General features: G+C 39.6%; 1 protein-coding gene across 1 annotated transcript in view; it reads right to left on the bottom strand.

Annotated features, from left to right (window-relative positions):
• The window catches only part of LOC149161968 (uncharacterized), a 165,381-nt gene extending 145,962 nt beyond the window's left edge, over window positions 1–19,419 (bottom strand). The window contains exons 1-3 of the mRNA XM_089437093.1: window positions 19,175–19,419; window positions 18,804–19,002; window positions 18,293–18,484 (exon numbers count right to left, since the gene is read on the bottom strand). Of these exons, the coding sequence (XP_089293219.1) occupies window positions 18,293–18,484; window positions 18,804–18,862 (251 nt within the window). The 5' untranslated portion in view covers window positions 18,863–19,002; window positions 19,175–19,419. The remainder of the gene's footprint in view (window positions 1–18,292; window positions 18,485–18,803; window positions 19,003–19,174) is intronic.
• Window positions 19,420–19,745: the final 326 nt, after the last annotated feature.

Below are 19,745 nucleotides of genomic sequence, written 5' to 3'. Positions count from 1 at the left end.
AGGAAAAATACATTTGCAGACAAAACAAAACAACAAAATACAACTTATCTCTTCAGCCCAAAACTCCTTGAAAACCGTGCCCACTTTGCCTCGATTTACATGCCCACTTAAAGCTGAAAATATGTACTTTACATATGCGAATTGTACTATATTGATTCTGTACAGACTGTACATATTCCGTATGGATTGTATGGATTTCCTTATCGTTGTACGAGTTGTACGAATTTTTTCAAAAAAATCTCAAAAACTTCTCTCGAACGGCATGCAGCTCACAGCATTAAATGTTGTTCGTATTGTACATTCTGTTGTCTTCTATGCCTTGATTTTTGTGCCCAGCTTACCCAACAATAAATCCTTCAGCGTGCTGCAACAAATTTCTCCTTCAAAACTTTTCTCCAGCTCTCAGCGTCCTTTCTCCAATCTACTCTCATGAAGAATGAATGCAGCGTCTTTTTTCGTTTCCCCCTTTTGTTTCCCTAAATGACTTTTGGACAACCCTAAGATCTAATGGCTTAGATTCATTTAGATCAAGGGATGAGAATAAATGTGCATTTAATTCTCACTTTCTATTTTTTAACTCACCCATTAAATAAAGTATCCACATTGTACTTTATGTCTAAAGTCACTTTTCACTTTAAAATTTAACATTGACTTTACCACTTATAAAATCACTTTTACTTTATAAAGTCACACTTAGGAAAAGAATTATTTTGGACACTCTTCCCTAGTTAGAGACTAACCCATGGGAAACCACTTGTCCAAGGTACATTAAAAATCAACAAAACTTCATTGTTGCAGTGAGTGACAACAAAAAACTTCTAGATTGGGAGCGGCTATGGAGTGATTACGTGCAAGAGTAGATCCAAAAGCAAGCTAAATCTAGGTCTCATGCAAAGACTGAGGAAGAGGAAAACTTTGCCCTAGCTGGCAAAGGGGGCAAGGCCAAGGGCAAGAAAAATCCAAGAGGGGTTGAGTCCAGTTCAAGAGGCAAGAAGAAGAAAGATCTCAGCAAAGTGAAGTGCTTCTCTTGTCATCAATTTGGGCACTACTCCACCAAGTGTCCAAACAGGAAGAAGGGATCCAAGAAGGATCATGTGGCAGCATCAGCAGAGGTGGAGGAGTTCACTTCTCAGTTTGAGAAGGAGTTTTTGCTCATAGCTTGCATGGCAAGCTCAATGGCTAGCAGCGTGTGGTATATTGACAGTGGAGCATCCTGTCATATGACCGAGAACAAGGGATATTTCAGCCAATTGATAGAAGGATATGCAATTTCATATAGATATCGAAAACAGTGTTGCGGGGGAGCGCCCCCCCCCCCCTCGCTCCCGCTCCCGAGCCGCGCTCCGGGCGGGAGCGACTCGGGAGCGGGTCGGGAGCGCGCTCCCTAAAAAAAATTTCGCTCCCTGCCTTTTCGGGAGCGTTTTGCCTTTTTTGCATTTTTTTTTTGTAGTAATGTTCGAAATGCAATTTTTTTTGAAAGAAACAAATAGTTTTTGAGGGGGGCAACTTAATGATCAAGTCTAGGCCCTAGTATTGATATGCTATTCATGGTAATGTTAAATTCTTAAAGTAAAAGTGACATTTTCTTTAATTTTCATTTTCATCCTTTTACTTAAATTTTTAACATTACCATGAAATGACTCAGGATGTTTGAGAGTGGTTTCGTCCTCATTGGATTTCATATGGAGAAAGTAGAATTTTAGATTTCATTCAAAATCCAGCAGACTTATCAGTTTTTCAGGATTTCAGGATTGGGGGATTGCAATGTTTCCATTGAATTTTGTCATGTATTAGGGTATAGAACTCATATTTAATCAAGAGTACCAATCCCTCTATGTACCTTGATGTTAGTGACATTGGTTGTCGAACTCCTCTATCATGACCCTTCTAAAAATGTACGCATCACTCAAACAAAATCTTGACTTGACATGCTATGCTTTTTCTATCTTATGTTAATGCTTAGAGGGTGATATTAATGACAAAGATCCCTATACAGATACAAAGGTAATGACAAAGATACCTCTGGATATTAATGCTTGGAGGGTGATATTAATGACAAAGATCCTGATTTTGCAACAAGACTAAAAAATTAGACATTTCTCGTGGTGGCAAGAGGCCCAAGCATAGGAAATAGATAATAGATTTACTTCTCTTTTCTAGTTTCTAGTAGCTTTTATAACTATTGACTCTTTCATATTTATTATGATATTTTTTTAAACAATATATGACAATTTAAGTTTGAAGTTGGCAATTATAACTCATTAGTAATGAATTATGAATATGATGCTTCATGAAAGTTGAAAGTTGTTTCATTTCATTTCATTTTATAACATTTCATTTCATGTTAGATATTATTTGTTGTAATGGTTACACTTAGCTTACAAGTACAACTTTGGTGATCAATGATGATAAATGTTATATATTGAATTTTGAAAGCTTGAAACTTTAAGATTGATGAATCATGAGACTCAATATGTTGTATGTTACTAACTTGCGGACGTGGTTGATGAAGATTATAACTTCTAGATGATTGTTGTTATATGGTTCAATCTATGCTTTTTTATGTTTTTTATATCTAATTCATCATTCTACATGTTTTTGTTGACATATATGTATCAAAAATTAAAAAATATAAAAAATATATATATTTTTAAAAAATCGCTCCGGGATTCGCTCCCAAATCGGGAGCTTCTGAAAATGGTCGCTCCCGCTCCCGCTTCCGCTCCCGCTCCCAAGTAACATTGATCGAAAATGATGGCAAGTACCTAGCACAAGGCGTGGTACTCTCAAGTTTGAGAGGGAGTCTGGGAATCCTCTCTACCTTAGAGATGTCATCTATGTCCGAGAGTTGAAGAAAACCTTGTTTTAGTCTCAACCTTGGAAAACAAAGGTTATGATGTTATAATGTTGCAGTAATCGTTATCGAGATATTATCGGCGCAGGGAAAAAATCGGAAAAAATCGTAAAAATCGGGAAAAAATCGTAACATACAAAAAATTCATTTTTTTTCAATTTTTTTAATATCTAAAGTATCTACAACATAAAATAAATACACTGACACATAAATATGATAAAAGAACTAATATATAAGATGTTTAATATCATTTCTAGTGCTACATCACAAATAACTGTGAATCATGTCCTGAATAGTAAGTCCTGACTCATGACTCCCAACTCAGCCTCAAAATATCAACAAAAAATATAATAATGTATATCATGAGTCATATCATGAGTCATAATGTCATATACAATGAAATGAACCAAATAACTAAAGTCTAATACTATTGATTTCCTCTACCCCTCTTGCGAGAAAATGCAATAGCTTTCCCTTTCCCTCTAGATGTAGATGTCGGTGGACTTGGCAGTGGACTCTGTTGTGCTCTAGAAGCTAAAGAACTAGGAGCTATAGGAGGTAGACCACGTCCTCTACTGGTGGCAGGGGTAGCCCAGGTAGTTGGTGTCACCTCCTCCTCCTGTTGCTCCGCGTCCGCCTCCTCTTCCTCTGCCTCCTCCTCCTCCACTACCTCCTACACTAACCAATCATCAGCAGACTCCATGAGAGGCCTCTCGGCCTCAACCCTCCATGCAGCAGTGGTGTCAATCCCATCCAATGAGATGGCCTCCATATCAGGGGTCCTCTCAAGTTGCCTCACCCACAATCGAAGATTGTAGACCATGTCATTAAGTCGTTGGGACTCCAACCTATACAAATATCATGAAATAATAATTATAAAAAAAATATTGTTTGATGAATTAAAAAAATTATTTGGAAATTTGCAATATTTTAAGTGTTAACCTGTTGCGCTTCTTGTTGTGTATTTTTTCAAATACAATCCAATTGCGCTGCTACATGTTTCGCTGAGGATTCGAATGGCAAGCTTTTGCAGAAAGGGTACCCTGGCACCATACATTCTCCACCATGCATCTACAACAAAATTACAAAAAAAAATAATAATAATAATAATGAAAGTTGAAAGTTGAATCAAAGTATGAAGTTATGAACTTGAAGAAACAATGAAATTTGAAACAAACTAAAAAATACCTGGCAATTTCGTCGTCCTATCAGTCACAGCCATGTCAAAGCCAAATGTGCCACCTGTCATCCTGTATGTCTCAATTTCTTTGGAGATTTCTGTACGTTCTGCTGAAGATCGCACCATCCTCTGAACACAGGTTAAGAATCCATCCATGATCTCAGCATCAAATACGAACCCACACGGGTAAGAAAATGTGGGGTTCAAGTAGATCCCTGCAACATGAGTGGGACGATGGAGTGTGTTGTTCCATCGTTCATCAATCACTTCCCATTGGAGGAGTTGTCTCTAAAACCCCTCATCTCCCTTATCATCATAGTAGACTCGAATGGATTCTTTCGCCCTGTCCATGGCCTCATACAAATAGCTCATTGCAGGCTTCCCACCATCAACTAATCAAAGAACCTTTACCAAAAGTTCAGTAACGGTGCACACCTCCTGCACTCCCGCCCAGAAGTCTTCCTGGTATGAAACTAGTCTGCATATGGCCTCTCCCTCTGGTTTGCGGCTCATTGTCAAAGCACGCCACTCTTCTGAAAGAAACATTCTCTTCACATCCCACATAGAATTCAAGAGGGATTGAAGAGATATAAAACTGGTGGCAAACCGTGTAATGGCGGGGTGCACCAACTCTTTGTTGTTGGTGAATTTTCTCATCAAGCTAAGCACAGATGTATGATTATATATAAATTTTGTAATGCTTTTTGATGACTCAACAATATCTTTGACAAAGGAAATTTCCCTGTCCTCCAACATCAAATCAATACAATGTGCAGTACAAGGTGTTCAAAATAAAGTAGGATGCCTCTCCATAAGCATCCTGCCAACAGCAACATAATTTGCAGCATTGTCCGTTATGACTTGAACAACATGTTCTGCACCCACCTCCAAAATAAACACATCCAGCAAATCACATAAAGTTTTTGCATCTTTGATATGTGCAGATGCATCAACAGATTTGATAAACATAGTCCCCTTGGGACAACTAACCAAGAAGTTTATAAGGGTTCTCCCCTTTTGGTCAGTCCAACCATCTGACATCACAGTGCATCCTGTTTGTGCCCATGATTCCCTAAACTCCTCTAATCTTTTGGTGCAGTCAACCTTTTCATTTTGAAGAATCCGGCCTCTAAAGTCACCATAAGAAGGGATTTTGTACCCTAGGCCAATAGTTGCAATAGCATCAACAGCAAGCTGGAAAAATGGATTATTTCTTACAACGCTGAAAGGAATATCACTCCAAAGAAGAAATTTGGCCAACAACTTGTCAGCTTGTTCTTTCTCAGTTTTTTTAAGCATTGAAGTGATAAATGGTTGTGAACCAGGCGTGGTTCTAGGAACAAAAAATGATGAGACAGCTACCGGGTTGGTTGTAGATATTGATGTTGAAGTAGAACCAGTGCCACTTCCTTGTTCACCTGAGCCTAACACAGACTTTGTTAGTTGCTTCTTCATTTTTGCTTTGGCCTCTCTATTGTGCTCTAAATTTTCCAATGATCTCATGGCTTTTTGGATGATTTCAGGATTTGTATTTGTGCAAGGCCCTACATCAAATCCAGGGATTTGTGCAAGGTGATACTTCAATCTGTAAAACCCCCCCTGACATATGTTGCCCACACAACTTGCAAGACAAGTTTATTCTATCAATCCCTCCATCAGGTTCACCAAATTCCGACAGAGGGTCCAATTGCCTTGGCATGTTTGACTTTGAACTTTGAACTTTGAAGTTGAATGGTGATTTGGTGAACCTATGGCAAAATAAGGATTACAAATTACAAACTTACAATTTACAAAAACTAAAAAAAATTACATACATGAGTAACATAACAAAACACATGGAATTTTTGACAATTTAAGAAATTTTAACAAACAAAATGAAAAATCAAATGACAAAAACCCCATCAAGATTCAAATCAATTCAAAAATATTTGATAACCCATTGAATTCTTTTGATAAACAATGGGTTATCCAGATTCCAAACCCAACCAAAAACATATAAAAAAAACCAAAACAAAGTTACAAAACACAAAATTTTGGTGCCCATACCGGTTTGATGGAGAAAATCCGTCTCCTTCTTAGTTCTCACTTTGTTTTTCTCCTCCAATCAGCGGATTCAGCTCCCAAATGACTAAGAGGTCACTCCAAAACCCCATTGCTACCGGCGTGTCGCTATCTGTGCAAATGATTTCCAAAAAATCATGTAATTTGCTCTTATAAATGTGCTGCTTTCTTACCCGGCAATTTTTTGCGATCGAATCGTGATTTTTTCAAAAAATCATCAAAAAAAAAGTTTGTATTTATCAAGCGATATTATCGTTGGATTTAAAAAACCTCGATTTTACGATAAAATCACGATTTTATCGCGAGTACTGCAACACTGATTTTTACCATAAGAAAGTCTTTCTTGAAGTCCTTAAATTCTGGAGCCATGAAGCATATTGGAGTCAGGGTGAAGAACCTATATAGGTTACATTTTGAGACAAAAGCAACCTTGAGCAGCAAAGAGATCAGTGCACATAGATGTGACCTTGGGGAGCTTTGGCATAGGTGTATGGGTCACTTACACCATGGAGCATTGAAGATTTTGAGGGAGATTGTGACAAGGTTACCACAGTACAATGTAGATCAACATGATGTGTGCAAGGGTTGCACAATTGGCAAGTATGCAACGACATCCTTTCCAACAGAGACAACTTGCCCAATAGCATCTTGGAGCTGGTATATTCAGATGTATGCACACCATTTTCCTCTCCACCCCAAATGGGATACAGATATTATGTCACCTTCATTGATGACCACTCAAGAAAGACTTGGATCTTCTTCATGAAGAAGAAAGATCGGGTCTTCTCAAAGTTCATGGAGTTCAAAGCCTTGGTGGAAAGCTAAATTTGTAGGATGATCAAGGCACTGAGGTCAACCAATGGTGGGGAGTACATGTCCAACTCCTTCAGGGACTTATGTCCTAAGGAGGGCATCAAGAGAGAGCTTATCGCACCTCATAACCCTTAGTAGAATGGAGTGGTTGAGCGCAAGAATCAGAGCATTGTTGCATGACCAGGGGGGCTACCTATGTTTCTTTGGGCAAAGGCATGCAACACTACAGTCTTTTTATAGAACAGGAGTCCACACATGGTGCTAGGCAAAGACACACCAAAGGAGGCTTTCACAAGCAAGAAGCCTGACATGTCTCACTTCTGAATCTTTGGCAAACTTGTTTACTACCATGTGTCTTTTGATAACCAGATGAAGTTGAAGCCCACAGCAGAGAAGGGTATTTTCATGGGCTACAACGAGACATCTAAGGCATACAGGGTGTATATTCCAACACTCAGGAAGACAGTGATCAGACGTGATGTGAAGTTTGAGGAAGAAAGGGCTCTCAAGAAGTCCTTGGAGCGTGAGCAGGGCGCAACACACGAGAAGCAACAACAGGCTCCCAAGCAGGAGGCTCAACCAATTTTTCAGGTTTCATCACAGCCAGTTGTTGGGCAGGCCGACCAACATGCAATTGAGGAGAAAGCGCAGGAACAGAAGGAGAGAGTAGAGTTAGAGGGGACCACTCAGCCAATGACTCCCAGTTCAAGAAGAGGATGAGCCAAGTGGGCAGACCAGTTGATTAGGAAGGCTCGAGAGAGAGTTGGAGCCCCCAGCTCCACATTCAAACAAAGTAAACAACCATAAAGATATACAAGGTACATGGCACTTATGACTAAGGTGATAGACTCAAAGCCTTCTTGTTATAAAGAGGCAACGTCTCAATAGGGATTTGGCGAGATGCCATAGTGAAGGAGTATTCACCTATCATGAAGAATGGCGTCTGGGAGATTGTGGTAAAACCAGTTGACAAATCTGTGGTTCATTGACATTGGGTGTACAAGATTAAGCATGCAATTTATGGGAGTGCGAAGAAGTGTTAGGCTAGATTTGTGGCCAAAGGGTTCTCTCAAGTCAAAGGGATAGACTATGATAAGATGTTCGCACCAGTGGCCCGATATTCATCCATTAGGACTATTCTGGCAATTGCAGCACAAATGGGGTGGAAGATCCTCCAAAAGGACGTGAAGATGGCCTTCCTTAACGAAGTTGTTAAGAAAGAGATACATGTCGAGCAACCTGATGGGTTTGAGAATTTCAGCAGAGACATCCTTATGGGCTCATGCAAGCATTCAGGGCATGATATGAACAAATAAATAGCTACCTTCTCAGTTTGGACTTCACCAAGAGTGAAGTTGACCCTAACATGTACTATATTGTAGTTGAGGGCTAGCCCCTCATTCTTGTGTTATATGTTGATGTTTTGATAATGGCAGGGGACGAGGAGCTCATTTGTGACTGCAAGAGAGATCTTGCAGAAGAGTTTGTGATGAAGGATATAGGGCTTATGCACTATTTCCTTAGATTTGAGGTTTGGCAGGTTGATGAGGAGATATTCTTGGGACAGGGCAGGATAGCAGGCCCATGACCACGCCTCTAGTCACAAACTGGAGGAAGGTGGATGCTACTAGAGGTTAGCGAGTGGAACCTACTCTCTATAGGCAGCTCATAGGGTCGTTGATGTATCTAGTGAACACACGACCAGAAATTTGTTTTGCAGTCAACCAGTTGAGCCAGTTTTTGGTTGAGCCGACCTGAGTTCATTGAGTCGCTGCAAAGCACGCGTTGAGGCATCTCAAGGGCACAATAGATTATGGATTGTTGTACAAGCAAGTTGATGGAGTGAGTCTTCAAGGATTGATAGATGCAGATTGGGCAAGGGGTTCAACAAACAGGAAGAGAACTTCAAGTTGTGCTTTCATTGTTGGATCAACAGTTGTTTCCTATTTCAGCAGAAAGCAGAGATCAATGGCACTAAGCTCAGGTGAGGCCAAGTACATGGCTACCAATTTGGCAAATTGTGAGGTTATTTGGTTGAGGAAGCTACTTGTTGAGTTGTTCAGTTAGAGGTTGGAGCCCACAGTCATAAACTATAGTAATCAGACCTACATCAAGCTCTTTGAAAATCTAGCGTTTCATGATGGCTCCAAGCACATCGAGATCAAGTACCACCATATCAAAGATTGTGTTCAGAGGGGTAAAATCAAACAGGAAGAGAACTTCAAGTTGTGCTTTCATTGTTGGATCAGCAGCTGTTTCCTATTTCAGCAGAAAGCAGAGATCAATGGCACTAAGCTCAGGTGAGGCCAAGTACATGGCTACCAATTTGGCAAATTGTGAGGTTATTTGGTTGAGGAAGCTACTTGTTGAGTTGTTCAGTTAGAGGTTGGAGCCCACAGTCATAAACTATAGTAATCAGACCTACATCAAGCTCTTTGAAAATCTAGCGTTTCATGATGGCTCCAAGCACATCGAGATCAAGTACCACCATATCAAAGATTGTGTTCAGAGGGGTAAAATCAGACTTCAGTACGTACCCACATAGGAGAAGACAGCAAATATCTTGACCACGACCTTGGCAAGAGGCAGTTCATCTACTTCAAAGATAAATTGGGTGTAGCACAGAACACCTTCCTCTCTAAGAGGGAGTGTTAAATTTAGTTAGAGATGGAAGAGTTATGCTAAATTTAGAAGTGCAATAAATTTGGTAGTGGGACCCATAAGTGAAGATAAGGTGCAATTATACTTTCACTTAATTTTGACTAAGGAAAATTCTAATTTTCCTAGAGTCAAAAAGTAAATCAATCTCAATAGTTTGGATTGAGTTGATGGGTCAGTTCGATTTTATAAAAAGGGAAGTGCGAAAACTTGTCTAATCAGATTACGCACTAGAGATTTGTGCATTTAAATAAATAAAGGAGATTTTTCTAGATCAACACATTGGGGCAGAATTGCCTCAGATTTTCTTCAACCAGCATGCTCACTTTCCAAGGCCAAGTCAGCCTGCTTACAGGGATGAATAGTTTGTATGAGTCGTACAATCGCATATGCAAAGGCCGAATTGGTTAGAAAGACACAGAAAAGTGTGTTGAGGGATAGCGAATTGAAGGGGAATTTTTCCCAGTATTTGTAATTAACTTTCTCAAATTTTTGTTGAGCAGAATAATAATAGAACACACAAGTTGGCAGGGTTTCCCCAGTTGGAGTTTCCTCAATAAATTATGGTGTATTGTTTATTATGTGTTTGTGTCTTCGTGAATTTATTTTCCGTTGCTATTATACTTAGCATATTTAGTAAAAATGTTTGGAGTTCAATTTTCAGTTTCTTCGTCGCAAAAGTTTTATTAAATTAGCAATTGGGTATTAGAAAGCTAACAACCAGACCCTTGCTAACTAGACAGAAATGTTCACCATTAGAATTCTCGATTTGTCATGAATAGGTAGGCTATTTCGGAGTGATTCCACAACCACATGATCCTTAGGAGTTCCTCACTTACCAAAAAACAGAGTAAAAATGTCTCAGGGAGATCATGTCAAACATATGAGAGAAGAAGAGGAGATTAGCTAGGGTGGGATCATCACCATCGAAACTAATCAAAGGAGAAGGGGGTTGTAAAACCCTCAAAACCTCAGCTCACAAAAACAGAAGTATCCAACCCACAATGATGAGAAAATGATTTCTCCTCTCTCATATATAGATTCCTTATTAGGTCTCTTCTCCTTATTTTAATGTGAGGAGTTACAAGTTTCCCTCCACTTAACCCCAATTTTGGCTTCTTCCACAAGCGTTGCCACAATTACCTCAAATTTACCCAATGTTTCCCCACAACATTAGATAATGGGTCTCCCCATTTATCATTAACTATAGCCTACGAGGTTGGATAGGCTACTTCGTCCTCCCTTGGCTAATTAATTAGAAGACGAATGTTATCCACCACCAGTGGGTGACACCCATTGGAGAATTTTTTCTCCTAGATTGTCTTCAGCCGACATCCACTAAATAGCTCGATGTGCCACCATCTCTGCCACTTGAGCCAACCATTATGTGCTCTCACCCATTCTGTTATGACCATATGTTTAAAGGTGCGCCTTCCAATCTTGAAGGTATGGCTTTCATTATGTAATTGGATATTTTTGTTTGTTTATCGTGGAAACATCTAGACATGGATTAGTGGGGGAATTTAGTGGAAAGAATGGGCTTGGTTTGTACTCGTCCCCTTTTCCAACTTGGAGGTTAGTCTTGTATCTAGTCCCATGTGATCTCCTTTACTGGCTACTAGCTTTAGGAGTGGCACTATAAGGGAAACCCTGATTTTGGCTGCGTGGTCCCGCTTCCCAACACCACATACATCACTCCCCTCCCCTCATTATAACCCCTTTCCACATATTTCTCATCTGGGTCCACATTTGTCCATTGGGTCCACAAGGAGTTAGCCTCCCCCTCCCCTTGTCCACACTTTGGTTCGGGCCTGGAACGATGCTCCGAAGAATGATGCAGCTAAAAAAAAATTTAAAGCATAATTTGGCCACTTACAACAGGAAATGTACCATAAAATGTAAAAGATGGTTGGAACATTAAAATTTAGCATGTGGGAAAAAGCCAAACATGACCTATACCCATATCATTATGGCCATCTCCCTAGTTACTAGGGCCCCTTATGTGAGCCCCATGCATCATTAAGGAACCCATGATTGTACTAACCCCTGGTGGGCAATGAACTGTCCAACCTTAAGGGGGTATCCACTGCTATATCATTCACATCATGCTCTGTTAAAATTGGCAACTAGGGCCAAACTCCACATGAGTTCCTCCCTCTGAGAGGTGTAGGATTGATCTAAAGATATTCCAATTCTGACATGTAAAAAAGAAGTTATGAATTTATCTTGACTATGTTCAAATTGTAAAGGTCGGCCAGCAAACTTATGTAGGCTCAGAAGCCCAATAGTCATGTTTATTCGTCCTCAATGTTGCATATAAATAGAAGGTGACTTAGCCTCATTTGGACACACTCATCTTCACACTTCTCTCTCTCCCTGCTCATTGATTGGGTATGGATTTCTGGGCCTCTCTCTCTCCACACATCTGAAATTTTAGGAGAGCGAAATTTCAGGACGCTGAAATTTCAAGAGGTCGAAATTTCAAGAGAGCGAAATTTCAGGAGGCCGAAATTTCACAGGACCGAATTTCTAGATAATTTCACCCAGCGTTGACTGTAGCTAGCGCTGACCGCGGGTAAAAGAAAGAAAAATCAATAAAAGGCAAAAGGCATATGAAGAAGGATGGAAAACAAAGGTTGGGGTAACTCATGTACCACGATTACTCCTTCCTACATCTATACACCCAAGTGTGGGCCTCCCTCATAATAGCTACCCTTGTACCATGGCATGTGGCTTGGAACCTTTCCTTGCTATCCCACTCCATTGTATATCACATGACACCTACCATTTAACGAATGTACCATGGACCTGTCACTCCCTTAGAAGTTGAAACCACTTAATAGGGTCCTTTATTAACCTCCCTCTTGAATCTGGAGACACTTGTACATTCTAAAGCCCATTATGGAAGGGCATGCCACTATGAAATGTCTGCTTGGGCCCCTAATTTGTAAGCTTATTTACTAGATTGCAGTAATGAATTGTTGTACTAGAAGGTGAGGAGACGCATTGGATCTTATACAGGATTACAGGTGGATCTTTGCCTAGGATTTGGCCTCCCTTTACGAGATCCAAGCCCTCCAGAGGATCATGATGGCACTTGTGGGGTGAGCGTTGACAGCCATGGGCCTCCACCACAGCTGAGCACAGATTGCCACATCTTGGAATTCTTTAGCACCACATTTTGCTTGCTCGTGCCCCACTCGTGCAAAGATGATGATGCACTTGGACCACATTGCCCAGTCAAACACATACTTGCACCAGATACTTGGCATTTGATCCAAGGCCCAAATGGGGTTTTGTCTCACTTAGGAAGACATGGGAGGGGTTTGCATCATCATTCTTGCCCTTACATATGGAGTATCGATATGTTGATCCAATTGGAGACCCATGAGACCATTCCCTGTGCCCCACAACCACTTGGGAGCACCATAGATGTTTTGCTTGGAAACCAAGGGGCTAACCCCTTGGTCATCATTATGAGAGCCCTCCTCTTCAATTTGGCACATGGAGGACTTGTCTAGGCCTTCCAATGGCCCATTTGCACCATTTTCTATCATTTCGGCCTCATTAAAAGGGCTTGTTTAAAACTTTTGAGCTATTTAGTGGGCTTGTCACCAATTAGATTGTTGTTTTACATATTAGAGTCATTTTAAGGGGCTCATTAAGCTAATTAGACCCATTCGAATTATTGGAGGCTCATATAAATACAAGTGAGGCCTCATTTGTAAAACATCATCACTTGGATTTGGGATATCTCTTTCTAAAGAATTCAGACTTGCAATTGTGGAATGATTTTGGATGAATAAATGCATTTTGATGTGTGGAAAGATTTCGCTATCTCTCTTGGAGCTTCTTGTTGGCATTTGGATGGATATATTCTTATTTGTTTTGTAAGTACAATATAATGCTATATTTTTGTTTACATAAATGTCTAATGCATGGAATTACTTTCTTATGGTGAAATCATGTGCCCTAATTAATGCGAATTAGTGGAATTATTGAAGCTATTGGCGATTTTTGCATGTGTTACTCATTAAACAAAGAATGGGTGAATCTTCCTAGCGGATAATTTGCTTACTTGAAACTCCATAATAATTTCCATCTAAGTGTAAAAGTCTAAAGTTGTCGTGTAGTTGCATCCATAGATAGTGAAGTTGCTTCTTTAGGCCTCCTTGAAGAGCGAAGTTCCCAAATCTTGATCATTTTGACTCCAATCTTCCCAATAGCTAGGCATTGGTCCTAGATCCTTGGTGATCACATTAACTCAACAAAATATCATTCTTTCACCTCTTTTCTTCATTTTTTTCGTCCCTCTAAGGATAAGGAGATTTTCTAGGGCTTGGTGCGAAATTTTAGGGAGGTGGAATTTCGAGATTCTGTCCGAACAAATTTCTTCATTTGTGTCTCCTATAGACATCCTCCAGTTTTGAATGAATTCCAACGATGGAATTTCAAATAAATTGATGCCCTAGCTATCACACCAAGTGGGAACCCTTGAAGCTGCTTTGATTTGGGGATTTCTTGAAGGTTTGCAGGTTATAGATTATCATTCAAAACCTTTTCTCTTATCTATCTTGAACTTGGATGAGCCTTTATATCAGCATATCTCTCAACCCTAGGTCTCGTATAATATTCCTCTCAAGAGATTTTTCCTGGAAAGCCATTCTAGCTTCTCCCAAAGCTCGCTCCTCAATTGAGCCTTTCCATTGAATGAGCCATCCTTGTCTCACTTCAAATCCTAGTATAGACACATCAATCAAAAGTGAGGGTTACTAGGACTCCTCCCGTCAGTGAAAATCCGAGAGGGGAGGGGGACATAGGTTGTGGTGACAATGAGCCTATGTCCTATTTGTTGTTGTGCCCTAGTGGATGTCCTTTTAGGTTCCCTTTAGGACCCCTACTAGTTTGTGCGGTAACAAGGACTTTACAAGTGTCTTGGGAGGTCACTTTAATGTGAACAAAACAAGAGTTTTAATCGAAGAAATGGATGCAAGGTTGTTGAATTTGTTAGCATGCTAAGGGAAGGAGCCAAAACACCAGATTGTATTGATTTGTAAATTGTCCTGGATATTCCATTGGATAGTTCATCACGATAGATTTATTAAAGTAAACCAAAACCTATAATATGAAGGGTTAATTCCTTTAGATTCTAGATTCGTTATTGTCAGTTTAGTTGTTTATGCATGCAATAGATAAAATGTGGAAAATAGAGAACAGTGAAATAAAACACATACCAATCATAATGAACACCAAGATATGCTCTAGGAAACCCTTATGGGAGAAAACCCAACTAGAAGGTGATGTTGCTCTACTCTATTTTATTTGGAATGGAAATGATGCAACTACAAAAGAGAAGGCACTCTTTATGTAGTTACCTAAGACTTATGGCCCGTCGATTGCTACAGAACACAAACCCCCTATGTTATGTTCTCTCACTATCCACAATCAGCTACTCTACTCTAATACGGAATAAAATGCAAGCAAATAGCACAAAACCCCTTTTCCTCCTAATAGCTCGATTATAACATAGCCCAAAAGCCAACTAGGGATTAGATTTGACCCATTCAACCCTCAACATGAGTTACAATTCAACATTTCTAGAGTTTTCTTCATAGTCCCTACATGGCTAGCTTGTTTTCCATGAGTAATAGGGGTTAACGTCGCACCCTCTCGGATTATGGTGGTTAATCACAATAGGTCAACTTTTGGAAAGCATAACTTTTGCATCCAAACTCTGATTAACACAATTCTTGTACAGTTGGAAAGGTCTTCAAGTGTAGAATATCATCCCAAGATCCTACGCTTAAGTGAGAAATTTATACCCCCATAAAACATCTTTTAAGGCCCCAAACTAGCCCAAAAGGTTCAAACCCCAATTCTCCAAACTGTCCGACCAATAAAACTGCTCCTGTAAGTTGATTCCTTCAATTTTTCAACTTTGAAAACATCAAAATGGATGAAATATTATATAATAATCCAATCCAGATCATGTATACACCACTACCTATACTATATGTACCATGAGAGGATCTGAACATGGATTTTTTTTCTTGGATTGCCCAGCTTGCAGCAAGTTAATGACTCTATCTTTGTCATTGTCAATAAATCTTCAAAATGGCCCACTTCATCCCATGTAAGAAGACCAACAATGTCACAAACATTGCTATTTTGTTTTTCAATGAAATAGTTTGATTACATGGTTTGCCAGAGACCATCACTTCAAATTGGGATTGCAAGTTTATTGGGCATTTTAAGAGGACCCCATGGAAGAAGTCGGGAACTGAATTGCAATTCAGTTCAGCCTATCATCTTCAAACTGATAGGCAAATAGATAAGGTCAACTGAAGTTTGAAAGTTGTTGAGATGCTTAGTTGGAGTGAGGTTGGGACAATGGGATACAATCTTCACACAAGTTGAATTTGCATACAATGACTCAGTGAATACATCCACAGGAAAGGCACCATTTCAGATTGTATATGGAAGTTACTGAAAGGAGTGATAAACTTGATGAACTTGCCCAGAAGATGTATGAGAAGCACAAATGCTGAAACATTTACAGAACCTATGAAAGAAGTGCATGAGCAAGTTAAAATGCAGCTACAGCAAAGCAACTTGAAATATCAAGATGCAGATTTGAAGAGAAGAGCGAAGAAATCCACTGAAGGAAACATGGTATTAGCATATTTAAGGACGGAGAGGTTCCCAGAAGGAATGCATAACAAGCTAAACTTAATAATTTTGGGCCCTGAAGAGTTTTCAGGAAGTTTTCATTTAATGCATACAAGCATGAGTTACCAGAAGGTTTGGATGTCTCACCAACTTTCAATGTAGTTGATTTGTATGAGTACCATGAAGGTACCAACAATGAACAAGAAGAATCTCAAGTTGCAGCATGGAAAGCACACATTCCAAAAAAATGAGAAAGACAAAGTGGAAAAGATCCTTGAAGAATGATTTCGCAAAGGACGAAGAGCACTGGGTAAAAAGAATATTTGGTTCATTAGAAGAAGTGTGTGGGTGATGCAACTTGAATTACTGAATAATGGTTTCATCTCAATTCCGTAAGCAGAATGCTTGCATTTTCATTTAGCAATGGAGTCTAATGCAGGAGCATCCCTGTCTTACTGGCTATAATGCCACACAACCAAAAAAAACTGTTTGCAATTATGTCTGACTTTCTTTGGTTGTGGTTAATTTTCCCCACCTGAACAGTCTCCACACAAAGCACGTTTTGTTTGCTTCTGCCAGAGTCAAAAAGCAGCCACCAATTTCAAGAAGGATGGCTGCTAGGTGGTTGAAGACAAAGGCGGCCACCAATTTAATGAGGAAAAAATTCTGGCCTTCCGTTTCCTTTAATGAGTGAGACAAAAAAAAAAATATGGACCGGCTGGGTGGTTGATTAGCATTTTGTCACCATCTGAGTCTGCTGAATTAATAAAAAAGAGGGAGCAATCATGGTGCTGGAGAGGAGTTGCATGGCCAAGTAAATGGAAAAGACACCAATTTGCTGGGTATGGATGTCTGTCTAAGAGATTGTTGTCTTTTAGGTGCTGGACAAATATGCATCCATCTCTTCCAGGAACCAATCAAGAGGGAGATCAGCCTATTGTTCATCCACTGCTATGTGAGAGCAGCTGGTCATGTAGTTTAAATTTCAGATCGCAATGAAAGTACTGCGTTTTATTGCAAATCAGATTTCCAATGCCGTTGTTGAATCCAGTCTTTGTGGCTTTCTTGCTTCCCTGAGAGTTAGCATTTCTTTGCTGGTGTATGGTGAATTAATAAATCACCACCTTCTTTTCTTGTGCTTCTGATTATGGTGGATCTGCTGTATAAGCATTTGTGAGCAGTATTGTACCTCTGATTTTACTGGCTGCTGAGTATTAAATTTTAGGCAGAAAATCCCCTGTGGGTTAACTATTTACATCAGTTAAATACTACTAAATAGAAACAGCTCTAAGGTCCTCGTGAGAGAAGCCAATTATTTAGAAACATGACCAGCCTGCAGTTGTGTGCAACCATATTATATAATAAGTTCATTTTGTTCAATACAATGCTTATTTTCTTCAATGCAGCGCCATTTTTCCTTCAATGCAGCTCCATTTTACCTGTAAAAGGGGCTTGCAGGACATAAAGAAGAGTATTCATGTGGATTGAAATCCCAACATAGGGATATGTCATTGTAATAGTAAGACTTCCAATTATTGTGGATACATAAATAACAGCGACAAGCCAAAGGGCTCCTACAAGGCATAACACATAAGCCCATGCCTAAATCCATTTTTGCATTGTAAAAGGCAATTTCTATTCTGAAAATAAGCCACGGGACACATGTAATGTTTTCAGATGCATTTCATATCACAGACCCAAGCCCACTCCCATGTTCCCATGTTCTCGTCGAGGCCTGCCATTTTCTGCCCAATGGGCTATGAGTTTCAATGCCACTCACACAGAAAATTGGGTGGTTTTGTTAAAACAATAGTCCTCGGTTGCAATCAAAGGGACAATTCAATGAGTTACTCGATCCACCGAAAATTTTAACATTGCGAATTGTTCTTTGCCTGGCAGATATCTAGACTAACGACGTCGTATACTATACTGTAAAATTTAAATGTGTGAACTATAAACAGTACTTTCATGTAGTAATCCAAATAGGCAATTACAGTTCGATTTTCCACTTTCCATTTTTAGATATTTGCACGATACATATCAGCAAGCGACTGTACCTCTCCAAAGTGCCTTTGGTGAACCAGCTGGGAGCAACATCCTGATAAGCAGGAACTTCTAGTTTGATGAAATGCCCGTGGTCTCCTCGTGCAACCTGCTCTTCCGCTGCCCTTAGATGTGTAACGAAAGGTTTTAGAAGCCCTGACGCAAGCTTTTCTGTTTCGCTTCCTGCATAAGCTAACAGTTCGCACCTGAGAACATTGTATGGCAGAAAACCAAGTCAGAATCTAAATGTCTTTGATCTAACCACTCTTTATATGTTAATTAGCATCATTCGCATCAATATTGCCAGAATATATTTTGAACCGCAGGCATTTCAATATTTCGCTCTTTTCCGAGAAAAATGCGTTATATATTTTCTTAGTTTTCTGTTTGTCTGAAATTTAATCGACAAAATATTTAAACCGCAAGCATTCCAAATTTTTTGCTGGACCATCAGTGCAAAAATGCAGGTGACCAGTCCTCTTCTTTTTCCTTGACATTACTGTAAGCTTAGGCAAAAGTACACACCTCGTACGCTTAGGCGAGAGCTTAAAGACAGCATAGTCCAGCAAGGTATCCGCCTTCATTTTGCACTCATTAAAGGACCAATGCAGGTTGCTTTAAAGCTTCAAAACTCCAAAAAATTGACCATACGGACCTTCCTCGACCTCTTTTCAGCGCAAAGCTAGATAAATGCCGAGTTTGTTACGCTACGACTCTGTAAATCCTGCAAACCATTCGCAGAAACACAATCTAAAACTATAGAAGAGCTTGAAACACCGCGATAGAGCGATCAAACGAAAGCTTGACTTAGTCACTTATCAAGAACTCTACGAGGGACCGATTTCTCTCAAAAAAACTGCATAATGTCCCGTTTTCTTTGGAACAGGGACCTGTACCTGCTACATTGAAGTTCCCGTGATGATTCCAGTCCAGGACAAGCTCCCAATCAAACTGTGGAGCTCGTTAGAGACCGAGGAGCCTGCTGGGCGTTCAAACCCTACTCTGCATTCAAACAAATTTGTCCGGCAACGAATATTATTTGCAGAGTCGAGCCTTTTTCAAAAACAATTTGATTTGTTTATTAGATTTAAATTATTTTTTTATTATGAGTAGCATTGAAGGAAATCGTGGGATATAAATGATGAAATGGGAGGCAAAAGAAAATGGTGGTGAGTTGGAGCGTTATAAGTTGTGCATTTCTGTCATAAATACTCATTATGGAGCGGCCGGGCAAATGTTTTATATGAGTGTGTATGATGACGTGTTGTGACGTGATCCATTCAGAAACTGACGCGTGTAAATTATAAACGTCAATTTCGTTTTTAGATAATAATAATGTGAAAATAGTTTCTTTAAATAATCATGAGAACGAGAAGTCGGAAATATTGGTAGAGTACAAGAATGAGAGTAGCAACATTAAAGAAGTTCAACATAGAGAACGAGGGCCTATGCAAATTGATTTTCAAA

The sequence above is a fragment of the Pinus tabuliformis genome, chromosome 5_2, assembly GCF_031772625.1.
Source record: "Pinus tabuliformis cultivar Carrire ecotype Pingquan chromosome 5_2, CPIR1, whole genome shotgun sequence".
NCBI classification, from domain to species: Eukaryota; Viridiplantae; Streptophyta; class Pinopsida; order Pinales; family Pinaceae; genus Pinus; species Pinus tabuliformis.
The sequence above is the reverse complement of the archived record's forward strand: the minus strand, read 5'-3'. Positions and strand labels throughout refer to the sequence as shown.